At 38.9% G+C, this 19,076-nt stretch overlaps 1 protein-coding gene across 3 annotated transcripts; it reads left to right on the forward strand.

Moving 5' to 3' along the window:
• Positions 1–1,844: 1,844 nt before the first annotated feature.
• On the forward strand, positions 1,845–17,736 carry RB195_008983 (uncharacterized protein; the record flags this gene model as incomplete). Of its 3 annotated transcripts, XM_064195764.1 has the most annotated exons (33): positions 1,845–1,928; positions 2,007–2,086; positions 2,142–2,232; positions 2,309–2,473; positions 2,541–2,618; positions 3,762–4,612; positions 4,683–4,764; positions 5,545–5,643; positions 5,703–5,786; positions 6,506–6,681; positions 6,848–6,931; positions 12,570–12,585; positions 12,643–12,724; positions 12,786–12,904; positions 12,975–13,088; positions 13,250–13,340; positions 13,428–13,559; positions 13,667–13,763; positions 13,822–13,909; positions 13,972–14,058; positions 14,117–14,200; positions 14,272–14,349; positions 14,469–14,567; positions 14,898–15,073; positions 15,243–15,435; positions 15,492–15,637; positions 15,809–15,881; positions 16,169–16,301; positions 16,659–16,813; positions 16,876–17,002; positions 17,068–17,187; positions 17,393–17,559; positions 17,656–17,736. In XM_064195764.1, 33 exons carry the CDS (start codon positions 1,845–1,847, stop codon positions 17,734–17,736), a joined length of 4,332 nt encoding a protein of 1,443 aa, XP_064046908.1. The 3 variants fall into 3 exon arrangements, with proteins under 3 accessions (XP_064046908.1, XP_013291582.2, XP_064046909.1); XM_064195763.1 differs by lacking the exons at positions 1,845–1,928; positions 2,007–2,086; positions 2,142–2,232; ... (7 more) ...; positions 6,848–6,931; positions 12,570–12,585 and having other exon boundaries at positions 12,646–12,724; XM_013436128.2 differs by lacking the exons at positions 12,570–12,585; positions 12,643–12,724; positions 12,786–12,904; ... (17 more) ...; positions 17,393–17,559; positions 17,656–17,736 and having other exon boundaries at positions 6,848–6,962.
• Positions 17,737–19,076: the final 1,340 nt, after the last annotated feature.

Consider the following 19,076-nt stretch of genomic DNA (forward strand, 5'->3'; position numbering starts at 1 on the left):
ACGAACAAAATGTTGAGACAAAAGAAAATACCATAGTTTTTCAGTTATCAATTAGTTTCGTTATTGTGCAGGGAGAAATTATAACGGAATGAAACAAATCAAATGAAGAAACGTATTTGTCCATGATTGTTTCATCATCTGCACAAACCAGTTCTACATTCGTAAAGAAGTTAGTGTTTGATCATTACATAAAAAGCTTGGCGCGCTTCATTGCTAATCAAGTTACTTTAATCCATACACGGGATAAAAGTGCACATCCGGAGACTAGCAACCACCTAAAGTTTTGTTTTTGGAGATTGACTTCCAATTGGCGAAACGGTGGCTTCTTGTTGGAAGCCGTTTTTTTTTTTCAAAATGTAAATAAAAATTAAAGAACAATAACATCATACTCACAAATTAACGTCACTTGTAGGTAACAACACAACAGAACACGAACAACTTTTTTAATAGAGAAATTTGTTACAGCTGCACGAATTCACTTAAGTAATACACCGCAGACTGTGACGAACGAAATCAACTGAATGCGTATGAGTCGCGACCGACTGGAGCTAAAGAGAGGGGACAGGGAGGACGGGGAAACCAGAGAAAGAGTATGGGTTGCGAAGGACGCGTCGCAGCCGCCAGGTGAACATGTTTGACGCCGACTATGTAGTAGCAGATACCGTAGCAAACTAATACGTGATTGCTATGCGATTGATAGCAGGCTGCACGAGTATTTTTAGACTAGAACTTCAGATTAAACTCTTACTAGAACTAAAATTCTTGGAATAAAATTATCGTAATGCACTGGGGGTAATCAAGGTGAACATTCGCAGAAATACACCATAGCCCAGACAATAGCCGTAAAAGTAAAAGCTGTTTAAAAACGGCAACTCACTATTTTTTCCAGTTTGGAATCCATTTTCGTTTGAAAGAAACGAAAAGAAACTGCAGCAGAAATCAAAACATGAAACCAATTTCGAATGGATTTCGATACTGGCCAAACCAGACAACCTTACAGTGTTGAAGATTTAGAGAAGCGACGAAGACATCGATGCATATGGTGGTTCAAGTCAATTTCAAAGATTCTCATTTTGCAAGTAGCTGGTCATTGTCATCAGTTAGACGTTACAAGCTCAACAACATGCATTATAACTGGATTATGGCAAGAACTGCAAGGATCCCATGTGATAAATGCAGTGAAGACGAACAATTGAAACCAACACCGCAACGATGAATACCGTATCCACACAAGGAACTGATAATAAAATGATGATGAGCATTGCGATTTCAACACATTTCAATAAACTGACATTCAATACGGAAGTAACTGTCAACGGTATATCGAATAACCACCAAACTGCTTATATATTCCCCATCACCCCACTACGGCGTATTGATCAGGCAGCAGGAATGTAGCTGGGCTGCTACGTGGCTAACAAACCTCCTCAAGACAAATACATTGCCTTCATATGAGCGCCTGCAATTTGGTAGGTTGTTCGGATTATTCCCCTTTGTAATATTTAGAACGGGAATTTAAATTCATTGTTTCTCTTGTGCTTTGTTTCTCTTTTGCATTTCTTTCCTCATCTTCATTGGTGAGTAATTTTTACTTAAGAGGTGACCTGCTGCTATTTCCAGAAGTTGACGTATGAATAGAAGTATGGATGGAAGTCGACTTGTGAAAAGATCATACCTCACGTTTAAATTGGTTCAAATGAGCTTATTTTCTCACATCAGCTTGTCTAGTGTATTTCTATTTGTTTCAGTCACTCCCACTCTTGTTTTTATGGTGTTCACATATCTGTTATTTGCCATATTCGCTTTTTTAAAATCTGGATCGTATTTTTCTTTATAGGGGAAGTATGAGCGAGGATAAGGATATAGGATGGATGTACCAGGGAGCGAAAGCTCTTGTGAACCGGGAAGACTATCTGCTTGGAAAAAAGGTATGAAAATGATCAATCATCTTAGCATCTGTTTATTTGAAGTTATATCGCCATTTAGTTTTTTTTTTTAATTTTAAGATCGACAAGAATTTCGAGAAGTATTCTGATGCCGTGAATGAACAGAAACCAGAGGCTTTGGATGCGCTTCTACATACACGGTAGTTTTCTTGAACTAAGCTGCCTGAGGTTCTCATTTCCATAAATAACTTTTAGAACTGTGGTCAAGGCTCAGCCGTCTGCGGTTAAGACAAGTGTTTTGGAGACTTACGTTGTCGCTACCGAAGACCCTCTCGTTGCCGTCAAGGTAAGATTTAGTTACATTATTCTTCTTATTTTGTTATATTCTTCTTCATTTACTTATATTTTCCGCATTCTTCTAGGTAAAAGAAGAGACCCGTCGTCGTGAAGTAATGGAAAACCCGCTCATGAAGCTAAAGTTTCAAAAAATGCTAAAAGAAATGATGGAATTAAAAAGGGACAAGACAGAGAAGAAGAAAAAGAAAAAGAAGAAGAAGGATTCCGAACATGGTGACAAGAAGAAGAAAGTGCGAGCGCAAGAGGCTGTAGTTGTTCAATATTTTTCTTACATTCGCTTTTTCTTTGCAAATTCAGAAAAGGAAGTCACGCGATTCGACGGAGGGAAGTTTTGTTTCTGGTGCCAAAGTCGCGAAGAAAGCTTCACGTCAACAGGTAGTTTAATTTCCAGATTTCCATTTGTTTTAGTCCTTAGCTGTGCTCAGAAGTGAGCACTATAAACTTCACTTTTCATTTCAAAACTCTAATCTCTTCTCACTTTGAAGTTATCAGTAGTGTCTGGTTTTTTGTTTTGGTTATATTGCACCAGTAAGCCTCATTCCTCGCCCTCAGGATTTTAGAACCGTCCCTCTATTCAGATATTTGCGAGATTCACATTGCGTTTTGGTTCATTTTTCATTCAGTTCTGCATTTTTGTCTTGTCTGTGTTTTTTAAACTGTTAGACTGTACGTGCTTCATCGAAAACTGGCAGTTTCACTTCTATATGCAAGACGAGAAAAGTCTTGTACTGGAAAAAAGCTGCTGCCGTGTTTGCACGATCGTTCCATCGTATCCAAAAACCAGATGGAAATTATTGTTTGCCTTCATCTTCTCAATTGAAGCAAATGTTAATCCCTATCGGTACTGATTCCGAACCACCCAAACGCGTAACTGTTCAGTCGAATTGGAGAGTTCGAGGAAGGCGACCAGATGTGTGTATGAACATTTGGGAGTGGAAGTTCAAGAACTTCTTGGTCTTCCATGTTTTCGTCCAACCCTCCAAATCGAAAGTTAATTTATTATAAACAATAACCGCAGCTGACATATTCACGACTAGTTCATGCTTACTAGACTTGGTTCGCCCGACTGGAATATCTGCTGGTATTACGGGGATAGCTTCCACCGACAGATCTAATATCTCCCACTAGGATCTACCTAGCAAATGACTCTGAAAGAGTCCCTTTCTCTTTACTTTCCGCTTCCAGTGAAATAAACCGTACACAAATGCGTAATAAGAATGGTCCTGAATTTTTTGAAAACACTATCCACAAACCTCAAGTTGCAATTACTGAAAAGCGCTCACGTGACGCTGTATCTCCGCTTCTCCCTTGGGTTCACGGTTTGTCTGTTTCGTGGCGAAACTAGCTGCACATTCGAAGCATTGGTTTCTCGTAGCGATGGCCGCCCATTTGACTGCCCTGAGCTTTCATAGTTGCAAAATTATTTAAGAAAAGAGACAAGTTTAGTCTATTTGCTCTGTTCCTCGTTGATATTGATGTCTATGTTTTCAATGGGTAATTAATGAGTTTTTATTTCAGAGAAACGACTCCTCCTCTCCATCTGATACTGACTCAGACTCTAGATCTCATAATACCAAGAAGCACTCACGCAAGAACAGTGATGCAAAAAGTCTAAAAGAACATGAAGACCGTTCCTCTTCACATCACAAAGAGAGGAGAACTCATCGACGCAGTTCCAGATCAAACTCGAGATCACCTTCCCTCAATTGTAACGAAAGAGCGCGTAGCACATCACATTCTGAAAGCGTCAAACGTCGTAGGGGAAGTTCGTCCTCTTCCAGAGCTGGAAGTGTGGCTAAACATCGCCGAGAAAGGCAACCTGTTGAAGATGAAAGAAATTCGAGGCGGAGATCTCCTTCTCGCAATGAATTTGTTTTAACTAGAGATCGTAGTCGTAACAGAAAGAAGTCTAGATCATCAGAACGGCGGAGGAGCCCGGAGGTTTCTCGTAGAAGACGACGAACCCCTTCACCGACACGTTCCAGACGGAGGTCATACAGTCGGGACAAGAGACGCGAGAACTCTTCCTCATCATCACCTAGGAGAAAAAGAGAAAGGGATTCTTCAAGAACACGAAATGATTTGCCATCGAGTTCTAGGAAGAAAAAAGGAGCTCGTCGTAGCCACAGTCGTTCGTCATCAGCAGACGCCATCAGACGGAGCTCACGGTCTCCACACACAAAACTGAGAGACAAAGCAGACCTCAGTCCGAAACCATCAACTTCAAGTTCACGTCTAAGGGATTCGAAAAATGAATCGAAAGCTCATTCAACGCGTACTACGAGAGAAAAGGAAACTTCTAGCGACTCTTCAGAATCCTCAACTAGTCCAATGACAGTAAAGACAACCAGCAACCACGTGGAGCATGCGTAAGTATTATTTGTGCAGTTGCAGTTGTTTACCTTCCAGATAGAAGGTATGTTATTGTTTTTTTTTAAGTAGTTCTTCTCGAGAAAAACATGAAGAAGTGAAGCAGTCTCGGACGTTCGACTCGCACATTCCAGAACATCTTAGACCAAAGGTGAGTTATATTTTAGATAGCTTTTTCAGTGTTGTCTCACCATCTCGGTCTGTCGTAGAGTTCTTAACTTTTCTAACGACGGAAACCACCCGAAATTTTATAAAACTTCTTAGAATTAGTCTTGCCCATCCACAATGAAATGTGCTATCCGGAAATTATTGTTCCAAATCTTCAAGACCATAAATGTACTATTCTTGATCACATTTCTCTATATTTTAGTAGGGATTTGCAGTAGTAAGGAAAACAAAACACCAGAACCACCCGAAATTTCATTTATAGCTACTTCAACATCGGTCTCCTCAATTCTCCCTTATTTTGTACTGTATGCGATGGAATATTTATGATATACACGAAATTATCATTGAAGAGAAAATAAACAAATTTCAATGAAATACAGATCTTCAATTTGTTGTGTCTCATGTCTCTACGCCTTCACTCAACTGTTAACTTCTAGATGCTTTTACGCTATTTCGAAGCTAGAGATTTGACACATCCTTGCGATAGTTCTTTTTGGAGACTCAACCAACTGGTGTGAAATGCTTTTGTCTGTTTCTACCTGTCTTTAGCTGCATAACTGTGACTGCTTTTTCATTCATCTTAACGCAAACAGGTGAAAGTCTTTATTATCTGAAGCTCTTCTTTCTTAGTACATTCACAATCGCTAACTTTTAAACAGTGTAGTATCTTGTCTCTAGTGTATTCATCTTTCTTGCCAGACGTTGATTTCTTCTTTGTTGAGTTAAGTAGTTTTCATAATTTGTTATAATAGAAGTCACTCAGGAATCGGAGGCTGATTCTGATCAGGAAGAAATCGAAGATAGGTATGACTTCGAGGATAGGGAGCGCAAGAAACGTTTCGAGGGCTTTGGCCTTGTTGGGGTAATCATTTGACTTTGTCTTTCACTTAATTGAAGAACCGTAAACCAATGATTTTCAAGGTTAAAAAGAAATCAGATGAAGCAGCAAGCGGCGCTGAAAATCCTTATGAGCTGTCACGGAAGCCTTCTCTACCAGTGTATAAGGTATGCTACTTTTTATTTTCTCACTGCTTCGTAAAAATTGATTCACAAATGCAACCTTTCTGAGAATATTAAACATTTGAAGAGAAAGAGAAGATAGTATGCCATCGACGATCCTTTTTATGAGAAAGTTGTTACAAATGCTAGGAAATTTTACTATCGTACACAGACCTTGTTTTCCACTTCAAATTGCTCAAAATACTGCCTCTTTTCCTAGGTGCATTTATACATATAGTGGAGTAATACACCGGGCAGTTGCGTAAGCGGTTAAGCTCGAAGCGGTGCTGAGGAGCGCAGCAGTTGGAATCGAGGTGGGACCATCGCGAACTGCAGCAGCAAGAAGAAAACAACAAGGTGCACGGGCCAGTTGCCTAAGAGGTTGCGCTCGAAGAGGTGCGATGGAGCGAAGAGGTTAGGATCGCCGCGGGTCCTTGCTATCACCGTTCACTATAACAGTTCGCGATGGTCCGACCTCGATTCCACGCAACTTCAGCGTACTTCATGTCGTTTTGACACCACCATGTTCTAGTTCTCAAATCAGCATAATTTTGGTTTTTCTTCGCACTATATTCTAGTGTATTCTAAATAGGGGCAAAAAAAAACTTCAGAAGAACTTCATTCTTGCCACATATTCCTCTAATGCGACAAGTTTGAATATTAAAATCGCTATATAGGAGACATCGAGTAGATATTGCGATGCCTAAAAGTGTTATCGATTGTAGAAACCTGTAAATCGGCGCCCTTTAACTGAAGAAGAGAAACAGGAAAGGTTACGAGAGATGGAGCAGAATGCTGCCTGGAGGCAAGAAACACGTATCTCCAATCTGAAGCGAGCTCGACTGGCTGACGAAAAGGAAGCTGAGGAGGAAACTAATGAGAAAGCTCCTAGTTTTATCAGGTTCCTCAGATTACTTAATTGTTATCTATATTTAAATTTCAACTTTGTGCGTAGTACCAAACTTGGATTATTTGAGCGTATTCTTTGAAAAAGATGAGAAGACGTTGACTTTTTTTTTTTCAAAACAGAGCTTGAAATATCTTTTTGTAAGGAGTTTTTTTTCTAGGAGTCAACTTAACAGTGCTGCCTCTGATCTTACCGTCGAGCAACGATTGCAGAGTAATAAAAAATCACTTCAACGTTCGCACGGGTTCTTGGAGCAGAAGTTCACCTCGAAATGATTTGATCTGATCGTTTGTACTTTATTTGCAGACTTCAGATATTAAGAATAATAAAAGTAATTTCCTTTGTATCGAAAGGTTTGCTATGTTGTTGAGATTCAGTGATGTTATTCTCAACATGATCAAATGTCCTTGAACTTCTGCTAGCTTGTGGTGCTTAGGGTTAGCAGTCTGACATCGACCCCGGCGATGAAAGTCTTGATCAACATGCGGTGGTCTCGAACCGCCCGTTCCGTCGCAGCGGACATCCGGGGATAATAGATCGAAGCCTCTTTTTTCCGTGTGTTTTTTTTTAAATCCGTGTGTTTTTCAGGAGTAAATTTTTGGAGTGCTCACCTAGGAGGTTCTGTTCCGGGTGCACTTATTGATTAGATATAGACAACTGCGCCATGACAGCACTTTTGTTTCTGATGAGTCACAAACTGTCTTAAACACTTCCGTTTCACTTTGCTTTCAACATTTCTTTACCACTTCTATCACTATCAGAAAAGTTCTTTTCGCAGTTGCAGCCGTATTTAGTGAAGGCATAATTTTTCTTGCCAGATAAGAATTCTACGGAGATAATTGTAAAAGAGCTGTGTGAAACGGCACGATAATTTCACTCTTCTCATGATAATCCAATTTCTATACTTGTTTATGCACATGCTTCCGAATATTTTCATTTTTTTCGGTCTTTCCTTAAAAACAAATGGGGCATATTCACATTATTTATTCATGTACATGCCCTTTCCAGGATTCATCACCTTAGATCCAGAAAATCACATTGATCTCAAGATCAATGTCTGTGTTAGATCGGTGTATAAGATCGGTCAATGACTTACATCTGTTTTAGACGGACTGCGTATGTTTTTCCCTCTTCGAACATCTCTAGCAACATAATGTCGCATTGAACAATCTCTATGTGGAACTATGTGGGTAAGATCTAGAAGAATTTTCATAGGCAGATCCTATGGGCGAGGTTAGGCGATCGCCTCGTCCTCATTAAGACTATCGCGTCGACATTGATTGCGGTATTCTTTATCGTTGCTTGATTATATCTCGCCCGTTTTGGCTACCCTAATTGAACATTGTCGTTGCGGTATCCGCGGTATTGGCTGTATCAATGCTTTAATTGTTTTTTTTTTTCAAATAGCGTTGCTATCGTCGACCGCGATGATCGCAAAAGGGGCGTGGTATAAAATAGGCTTAGCGGTTATGATTATTTGGTGGCATTACTGCTTGTATCGTTCAAGAGTGCGGCAGACAACGCTTTAGCCACTCATTCAGTCGTTTACATTCATTGACACCCTTCTCTGTCAATACTGTATAGTAAATCTTTCACTGAACTCTCGTCTCGGTCTGTTGAATTACGGTGAAGAGAACCCTAGTACCTATAAAATAGGCTTAGCGGCATAGCTAAGGTTATTTATTGTCCTGTATTGTTATTATCTTGTATTATATATAATGTTATTATCTATTTATATTGCTAGTATGCACATTAATGCACGCGTTGAAATTCCGATTGTTTTTTTTCTCATTATTATGGTTGAACAGACTTTTTACAGTTTCCGCCGAGTTGATGATGGCAAATTGTACGTTTGTTTTCCTCCCTACATACTTTTAAAGCCGTTATTCTTTCTTTTACTTTACAATATAAGTGGTTTTGAAAACAAACGAAACAAAACAACGAGCCTTAGAAAAAAATCCACAGCTTGTGCAATCCACAGCTTGTGCTAAGAAGCCAAAATTTTTTGAAGAAATTACTGATATTCTCTTAATTATATTTATATTATATTATTATACGTAAATAGTTAATTCTGTCGTTTTCTCTATGTTTCATCTTTCATGTATGGAAAGCAAGTGTTTCTTGGATCTTCGATTTCTGATACTTCACAAATACTAAAGAATTTCAGCATTCCTGTACGTCCTACATCATACATTCGGATACATTACAGTATATTTAAATAATATTGAAAGATTTGCTTCTTTGTCTTTTTAGAGTCCATACTAAAAACATTTGAATGTTATTCTACAGTGTATCTTATGAAAGTATAAGTCGTCGTCCATTCGACTCCGCCTCCACATTTCTGCTGCTGTTAACTGTGGTCAGCACGGAGGGCCAGCAAGTCTATGTCTCTATAGTTCCCGTTCTATCTCCGCACGCTCGCTGTTCCAATCGATAGCACTCCAATGACAGTTGGCTATAGGCCAGCTGCACCCATTCATTTGCAAGTATTTTTAGTTTATACTTCCTTCATACGTACTCGTAGGAACGTTTTCCTATGTAGATTTCTCCAGCGAGTTCTTTGTTTTCATTTCCTCCGCAATCCATATATATAGCTTCACTCGTCGCCTACTCTCATTACGTTTTCGTTTCAAAACTCGTTTCCCCTCATACCTAAAGCATGCTTTTATCGGCCACAAGAGGTATAATAAATCTACTGACGGAACGTTGATGACTCATCACCATTCATGGGGTTGACTCATATTCGCGTTGATTACAAATACTGTTATTTTGTAGTAAAGTCATTGTTTTCTTCGGAGTTTTGTTATGTGCTGCATATTCGCCCCCATTGCTTGCATCAGAGACCTCCTCGCTTTAGTTACACTGTGTGCTAGCTGGGAGAATGAGGGTGTGTTGTGGCCAGGCGCCTACGCACCTTTCCATTCGGCTATATTGATTTCCGAGCAACAGATTGGCTCGATCCAAATGTAATTTTTCGTCGAAACAGTTTTTTTTTCGCCATATTTGCTATTGATTTTATAATCCATCCGGCATATGTTTGTTCTTCTTTTCCTGTCTGGTTTCCCACCGTCTTTCCTACCATGCCTGGCCCAGCTAGCACGGACACTCTTTAACTACTCATATGCATTACGCTACGAATCTTTCTGATATTTAGCATTTTTTCAAGTGCACAAAACATCGGTTGTGATCCACCTTTGTGGTCTTAAAGCGTGTGGGAAACTCGAAGGTCTCACAGTAATAGCTGCAGTACAGCTTTTGCAGTTAAATGTGTTGAATCGGATTCTTAAAGTTGGATTTAGAATGTATTTAGATTAGCAATACACTTTAAAAATTTGGAGAGTTAAAATCTAACCCATCCTAAGAAGTTAACTTAGAAAGTAATTTGCTGTCTTTTCTTTTGAAGAATATATATTCGGAATTGCGTTTTTTCGATAGTGATAGGATCTTCGGACTTAATCGGTTTTCCATTTTGGAAGAGCCTAGTTTTTCCTATATTTTTTTGACTCGGGATTTTTGAAAAAAAAAATAAAGTTTGAGATTGTTTGAAAGTATTTTTTTCCGTATAATCGCATTATCGAATCGTTCTTATCGAATTATCGTATCGAGCCGTTCGGTACGTGGAGATGACCCCCACGCGGACATTAAAAGGAGTATTCTTCTGTAATAGAGTTGTCGAAATCGTGAATTATGTTTGGCGCTATAATCTACCCTGGCGCTGATGATGAACGTTGAGGGCAGCTATTTCAGTTCCGATGGTCATTTGTTGTGTACTGGGCGATCATTGAAATGTTCAATGTTCGTCGTTCTCTCTGAAGAAGGCGAAGCATAGCTGTGCTTGAATTTTCTCGCTAGATCATCTGTGGAAGGCGATCATGTTGTGGAGGAAATATTTCCGGATAAAAATGGCTATTTTGAACTGTATGTAAAGAATACGGTGCAAATAATTTGTTGCTAAACTTATTAGTTCAACAGTTTGCCCTTTGGAGGGAATTAGATTTTTTTTTAAATCTCTTTGCCTTTGACAACGTGGGTCACACAAGCGGGACCGGACCATAGATGCGATAATCGGAGCCGGTGCTCTGACCCTCTTCACTTTGGGACGACTGGCGAAAGGAGCCCCTTCACTTGAGCTACACCCCATGAGCTAAACCCCCTTCACTTGAGAAGGGTCCGGCTTCTTCCTATCGCACGTATGGACCGGTTACAAAAACTTTTTTGATCATTCAGCAGTTATTACTCCATTCAAACATACGTATACTTGAATGGTCGGAGATTTCCTGTGTGTAATTATTTGATGATTATTTCGTACTAGTTTCCAAATACATACTCAAAATACGGGCTTAATTCTGGCTTTCTTCTAATCACCGGTGCTCAGTGCGATTTACTGGTTCTGTTAACCTTCATGCGCGAATATCTGTGGGTTTTTTTTTCAGTATAACAAACGTCTAACACCTCTTCTGCGTTCTCAAAGACCGTTCCGATGTAGACTGTTCTTGAATGCACCATTAGCACCCACCCTGTATAGTAGGGTGGGTGCTATCGCTAATGTCTTTAAGTGGATGTTTCTCCTAGTTTATGATCTAGTGGTGCTGGTATTTATGAGCTAGATGCGTCATCACTGTTAATGTTTACAGGAAACACTTGAAATTAGCCGAACCTTTCGGTACTCCAAGCCTACTAAATTCGATTCCAGTCCTCCTGTACAATGTTTGAAATTGATAGCTCTTTTTTTAAATCTCATTCTAGTTAATACAATTTAGAAGTTCCCCTGTCGGGAAGAAAATATCAGTGTTTTCATAGGATCATCCATTATTCACAGTGGTTGGTATGTGTAGAGGTTGTGCTAAAGCTAAGTATAAGTGGGTTGAAAAGTTTGTGACCTTCCAAGGAAATGAAAGAAATTGTCGTATTACTTTACATTCTTTCTCCGAATTTCTTCCTGATGAGACACGCACTCCAAGCGATTTGGTTTGATATGTTTTGTAGGCGCTTTCGTCAAAGCCCGTAAAATGTATGTTCGTCACTGAGATGTTTTAGGGATTTGATTCACGTTTGATCTCCAGAGGATTAGGGCAGGTTCTGTACTTCAAGACGAAAATATCATCGATTTTGTCGTGCTGGACTCGTCGAGAGCTAAGCACTTACGCGATGCAATTTTTTGGTCCCGAGTCAGAAAAGCAGTGTTCATTTTGCTAACTATTTTCTCATACCCGAAATATCGATTGAGTCAGTTGTCGCGGGTTTTCTGTGTCTTATAGGATCTTTCGCTAAGCGTCTTGAGCGTTCTTCGAACACTTTTATAGTTCAATCTATGTTTAAACTGCTGTATAAGAAAGAGCGGATATAGTCAACGTTGAGTCCTCGGTGGTAATTGCTAGATAAACTTTTAATTAAAAACATTTTATTATTGCAGGAACTTAAATTTTTTCTGGGGAAGCAATACGCCTTGAGAACTATTTCCTGTCTTGAGAACTATTTCCTGAAATTTGCGGCGTAAAAACAAATCAAAGTTGTATTCTTCAACGCTGGGATTATATTTATGAAGTTGTTGGTTTGCAACAACTTCATAAGTACTTTATAAATACTTTCAACTGCAAAGTGGTGCAGTTGAAAGCATTGCGAGCGCTACATCTGTAGGAGGGCAGAAAATTTACATTTTTTTCACTGTACTATAACACCTGGCTCGTATGTCATATTTCATAGATGTCGTATTTCAACATACATAGAAGTTTTCGTCTCCGTCGTTCTCGCATTCTCGCTTTAAATTGAACAAATCGTTTATGTATCACTGGATTATTAAGGGTATCTCCGTTACGAACGGGTTGTTCTTATTAGGAAACGACTGGATGACTATTTGAACAGATTTGAAAGAAAAAGTCCAGTGCAGCAAATTTATTGGTAAGATGATATGATTTAACAGAATAACTGTCGCGGTGTCTCGAGTCTGTGTTTTAGGAGATGTTTGGAGCCATCGCTTTGTCGTTGCTGATAGGCGCAACTATTGCTGCTGATGTGAGCGACTGGAAAACAGGCGAAGGTTGGTTTTGCTTGGTTATTTAGGTTTTTGCTTCGAAGATTCTTTAATTATGAAATTCCAGTCACCGGCGAGGTCGTCGAGGGAAGAAAGGACTTCCCATGTTACTCACTTTCTCGGGATAACTATACTTGTAGTGCATGTATTCAACTACACGATTCATGTGCATGGTGTGGTGCTCCTGTAAGCGCTTTTTTTGGATGTAATCGTTTTTTCCGTATTTGATTGTATCCAAACGTATTTTGTTGTTCAGCTTTTTGATGCAAAGAAGCAGTATGCAAGATGCGACAATCGAGCCAGACTTCTTGAACATGGTTGCCCAGAGTCGCATATTGAAGACCCCCAAACAGTTCTTGAAGTGGAAAGGGTTCGTATTGAGAGATTTTCTTCCAAGAGTATTACTACTATTATTATTATTATTATTATTATTATTATTATTATTATTATTATTATTATTATTATTATTATTATTATTATTATTATTATTATTATTATTATTATTATTATTATTCGTGTTGCTTTTTTAAGGACGAACCGTTGTCCGACAAGGGGCAAGTCGAGAACGAAGATGATGCAGTTCAACTGAAACCACAGGAGATGTTTGTCGAGATCAGACCGAGTAAGTACAGTAACATATACTTACGGTATCAGTTTTTCAATGCGTCTAGTGGCTACTGTTCAATTAATCATATTTTCTTGAATTTAGAATCACGCGTCCGTTTCAATGTAACTTACCGCCAAGCCGTGGACTATCCTGTTGATCTTTATTATCTTATGGATTTGTCTTATTCAATGAAGGACGACAAGCAGAAGCTTTCTGAGCTGGGAGATTTGCTTGGTAACGATTTATGACTGTACAATTTTATTACGATCAATCACATTCGTATGTTCCGTAGTAGAAATGCATAGTTCTCGCACTCACAAATCATTCCGGCGAGTTTTCAGCTGTTCGCATGCGCAACATCACTAAGAATTTCCGGCTCGGTTTTGGCTCCTTCATCGACAAAAAATTGATGCCTTTCATTGATCCAAGAATCGAAAAGTGAGTTAAATCCAACTTTATTCATGGTACATTCATGGTGTTGGTGGAATTATTCCAGGCAAAAGTCTCCGTGTGCTGAACCCTGTGCTGAGCCATATGGATTTAAACATCAGATGACTCTTACCACTAACACCGAGAAGTTCAAGGTCTGGTTTAGTGGGAACACCCTATTTCTGGACATAAGATTGCATGAAAACGCTCTTTTCAGGCTGAAGTAGACAAAGCAGAGATTTCTGGTAATCTGGATGCACCTGAAGGTGGTTTCGATGCGGTTGTACAGGCTCTGGCGTGTAACGTTAGTGTATTTTCGTTTACTTGTTTTCTTAGGTTGTTTAGAATTCCCAAATGTTTAGAGTAAAATTGGCTGGAGAGAGCGTGCTCGTAAAATGATTGTCTTTTCTACTGATGCTGGGTTCCATTTTGCTGGAGACGGAAGGGTTTGTACTTGTTTCTCCGATTTTTATTCACATTGAATGTGATGTCATTTGATTTAAACGAATCATTTTAGTTAGCGGGCGTCGTGGAACCGAATGATGGAGAATGCCACCTTGACCGTGATGGGTATTACACAGAAACTCTTAAGCAGGTCAGAGACGTAACTATTACCTTAACTTACTCCACAACTTTTGTTGCCTGTGTTGTTATTCTTCTCTTGGTATTACTCGCAATTTCTGCGAAATATTGTGGAAAGTGGTCTTATTTCAGGACTATCCATCGATTGCTCTCCTCCATCAAATGATCAAGGATAGGAAAGCAAATATAATTTTTGCTGTTACAAAGGGAAATCATGATTTGTATACACAGGTATTAATATTTTCCGTTTATAATTCATAAGATGTTGTGTTTTTGAGAAAAGTACGGCGACTAGCAGCTGAGCGGAATTTCGAAGATGTTTTGAAGATAAGAATGTAAACAATTTCGCTTCTGCTTCCCTTTGAAATTTTTTTCTGTGAAAAGCACCATGACACTCGTCGAAGTGTTTCATGTTTCTGTCCCTGATAACATGTTCTAAAACTAGCGACAATTTGCAGCTCCTCCTGAAAAGCTACCGAAAGTCGTGACAAATTTTTCTTTCTCTTCTTTGACTCATTCTTCCTTATCCTATTTTCCATAAGAGAGTTTCTTATCGTTCAGCTCTCCGATTCCCTCCCTGATGTGTCGTCATCTGTCGGTATTCTTGAAACTGATTCACGAAACATTGTCGACTTGATTGAAGGAGAATACCTGAAAATCAGTGAGAAAATCATCATGGTAGACAATGCCAATGCCAGCGATGGTCTGAAGATTACATATCGTAGTATGTGTCTTGAGTGAGTATATCTCCCATTATGGCGAATTTCTTAGCCTCCCATTCACTAGCACCATTATTTTCTAAATACTACCTTTTTGATTATGACATCGTTTGTTATTGTGCTCACAGTGTTTTGAATTCTTTATTTCTAGTTGTGACAAGTTTTTCTTTAATTTTTCAATTTTTAGTGGAACTACGCTCCGTGACACGAACGTCTGTGAAGGTATCCGTGTAGGGGATGAAGTACAATTTGAAGTGACTCTCGAAGCAACTCATTGCGTTGAGAAGAGAGATTTCGTGTTACGCATCGGGCCTTCTGGATTAGACGAAACACTTATTGTCAACGTGAAGGTCCTCTGTGACTGCGACTGTGAACAGGAGGTGGGTATCTATTAATATTTGAGTTCGCCTAACAATTATGCCTTTGATTTTTATAGGATCGCATAGTTGAAAATGCTGAAGAATGTCACGGTGGCGATATGGTATGCGGCGTTTGTCGTTGCAAAGGTGGTAACGTAGGTCGCTACTGTGAATGCAATCGTCCAGGAATGAGCACGGCTGCGCTGAATGAGAAGTGCAAACGGTAAGTGGAAGATAAAACTGTATAAAACACTTTTATTTCTGCATGCATGGAAATTGTTGGGTATGATTACAAAATTTATAATCACCGAAATGAAATGATATGTCAATCCTAGCTTGATGAAGATGAAGATCACCTGCAAGCTGCTAGCTTATTCGAAAATTATCATTTCAGCACCAATGAGTCAGCAATCTGCGAAGGACGTGGAGTATGTAACTGCGGCCGTTGCGAATGTAATCCTCGCCAGGTACTAAAACTTTGAACCGAATTAGCGTTGTTGATTTCTATGCATTTCAAGAGTAGTAGGTCCAGATAGAATAACTTTTGGAAGTGCCTCGAAAATTGGTTTTCTCTCATTCACATGCAAAGTGACTGAATGAATTAATCGTTTTGTAAATGCGAATGGGTAATCAAACATAAATATACATATCATATACAAATTTGTTACTAATTCTTTATCTTCATAGTACATCCCAGTGCAACTCTTAATAGTCGCTATTTTAAGAAACTCCTTGAACGGGGATTTTTTTATAGAACCCCGAGGAACAAATTTCTGGAGAATTCTGCGAGTGCGATAATTTCAACTGTCCTCGTCATGATCGCAAAATTTGTGCCGAACATGGAGAATGTAATTGTGGACAATGCATCTGTGCGCCAGGGTGGACAGGTAGATCATATTGTTTTCTTCTTCTGTCCTAGTTACTGTTATTTCACATCATATCATCCTTCCATTTAGAGCATTATAACTTGTTTGACTGTCTTATTAGTCTGAATTGTTCCCCAGCATGTGGACCAATATCCACTTCAACTATTCAAGTACTCGTTGACCTCAAATCGATTAAATAATCCATGACTTTGGATCCAAATTCTCATCTATTCTGTAGTCCGCATTGCCCGTTTTAGAAAGACCTTTTATTCTTCCTATCTTCCATCACCATCACTCTCACAAAGATTTCTTCTATTTTTCTTTCTTTTCCTTCTTTGCTTTTTGTGGCCCTAGTATTTATAACCAGAAAGGTTCTAGGCAGAGCATGTGAATGTCCAATTAGCCAGGACTCCTGTATGTCGGCGAATGGTAAGATATGTAACGGCAAAGGAGAGTGCATTTGTGGACGTTGCCGTTGCTTCGATGGTCCTGACGGGAACCGTTACTCGGGTGCCAAATGCGAGATCTGCCCAGTGAGTAAATATCAGTGGCTTATTTGGTTTGAAAATCCTGTTCAAGAACGCAACACCTTAAGACTTGTCCCACGAAATGTATCGAGTACAAGCCATGCGTTATGTGTCAACAATGGGGAACTGGTCCGTACGATGAAGAGCGCTGCGCGGAGTGTCCCTTTAAAGTTATTCCTGTCGAAGAGCTACCTGGTTTGTTGTTTAGTGCTAAATATTCATCGTTTAATGCTAATCTGATTTCCATGCTACAACTTCAGAGTTGAACGAAACGACTGCCTGTCAGTTTGTTGATCCAGCTGATGACTGCACATTCTACTACTTATACTATTATGACGAAGCTACGGACAATGCTACTGTTTGGGTTCGCGAACATAAAGGTGAACAGTTTGTCAGTTTCTTGTTTTCAAGCTTAAAACTTTAAACGAGTTGTTGCCTTCAACCTATGTTTGAAAAGCGATGGCTGAACTGCATAAAAATGGTAGGAAATCTCCTTTTCAAACATTGGTGTTTGGTACCGGCTCTTTCAACAGCACTGTTAATCTCTAAAAGTTCAAAACTGAAAGATACTTGCAAAAATTTCAGATTGCCCGCCTCCTGTGCCAGTTTTAGCGATAGTGCTAGGTGTGATAGCAGGAATTGTGATCCTCGGACTAATTCTCCTTCTCGTGTGGAAACTGCTCACTGTTCTGCACGACCGCGCAGAGTACGCGAAATTTAACAACGAGCGACTTATGGCCAAATGGGACACGGTGAGCGGATAAACTGATCCTTTTTCCTTTATTTCTTCATTGTTTTTTTCTATTTTTCCTTAACGAAAAGGGAAAATTATTTATTTTTAATTTCAGAATGAGAATCCTATCTACAAACAAGCCACTACCACGTTCAGGAATCCCGTTTATGCTGGCAACAAAAATAAGGGATTATAGATGCTCATTTTCAAACACCAACATTGTTGGATTTTTTAATTTTCCTTTCAAACCGAACTAGTGATAGTTCTTCAGATTTCTGCTATCTCTCTCCAGATGAGTCCATTAATTCAAATACTAAAAGCATCAGAACTCATCGAATCGTTTCCGCTTTCGATTAAAAATTTCTCGCAACTATTCTATTCTTCTTCCGAATTAATTTCACCTAAATATGGATAGCATTATGAACCCAGACATTATTATCGTTTCCTGTCGGTATTTTGCTCATATTTTTATTGCCTTTTTCAGACTAAACTCTCAGTCCTTAAAAAAAGAAACTTTCAATGTGTTGGCTGTTTTTATCCACTATTGCCAATATTTTTACAATCATACTTTCAACTGCCTTTTTATAAACTTCGACTTCACGGTTACGTTGATTTCAGTATGTTGCTTCTAATCTTTTCAATATCTTTCCCAATCCTTTTAGCGCCGGTTCTTGCTTTGTTTAAAACAGCTGTTCACCTCGATTGTTGCATGGATTGAATAGTTAGCAAAAATCGTTCTCTTCATTTTTATGCAGTTTCCTCCAAACTGCTCTATTGTTTGTTACGCCACATATAATGTGTTAAGGTGCTTTAATTAGAATGGCCAAATTAGTTCGAATATGTGTGCTTTGTCTTAACTTGCATGTTTCTTTTTAAGTTAATATGTACAGATAAATCGAATTAGTTATTGCTTAATGTATATCACTTTACACTGGTATTATTCGTGGTATATTCCATTCTTATTTATTGATATTCACATTCTCTCATCGGCTTGATCTAGTTACAGTGTAACAAGCCATTTCTTGTCCTAGAATTTGAAGAAGATACAAAATGATGCAGATATTGTGCGTATAGTTATGGAGATAGTCATATTACTTTTGCACCATGGTTATAATCAAGAGATGATGTTAAAGTACGACGTTTATTGAAATCCAGCTGTCTCCTGAATCTGGAGATCTACTTCCAACTAAGATTGGAATCGTCGTGATTAAAATACATTGTTTTTGAATTCCACCCTTCTCTGTGAGGCCATTTCTAGGTAGAAAGAAGCGAAATAATCTTTGTTTTGTTGGGACGTTCTTATTAGTTTATGTTCCATTTATTAAAAATGGAGTTAAATTGAAAGACGTTTCTCGTGATATTATGCAGTTACGTGTGCGTTCTAAGAAAATTTTACAGAGGAACCTCCACGAGAAGCTAGAGAACTAATCCGAGGAAGTTCTTCTAGGATAAAGCTGCTTTTGGTTTGGGTTTACTGTTAAATCCATAGTAATAAAAAAGATGACACCGTTCTTAAACAAGTATCAAAAATTCTTT

The sequence above is a fragment of the Necator americanus genome, chromosome III (assembly GCF_031761385.1).
Source record: "Necator americanus strain Aroian chromosome III, whole genome shotgun sequence".
In the NCBI taxonomy this organism is placed as follows: domain Eukaryota; kingdom Metazoa; phylum Nematoda; class Chromadorea; order Rhabditida; family Ancylostomatidae; genus Necator; species Necator americanus.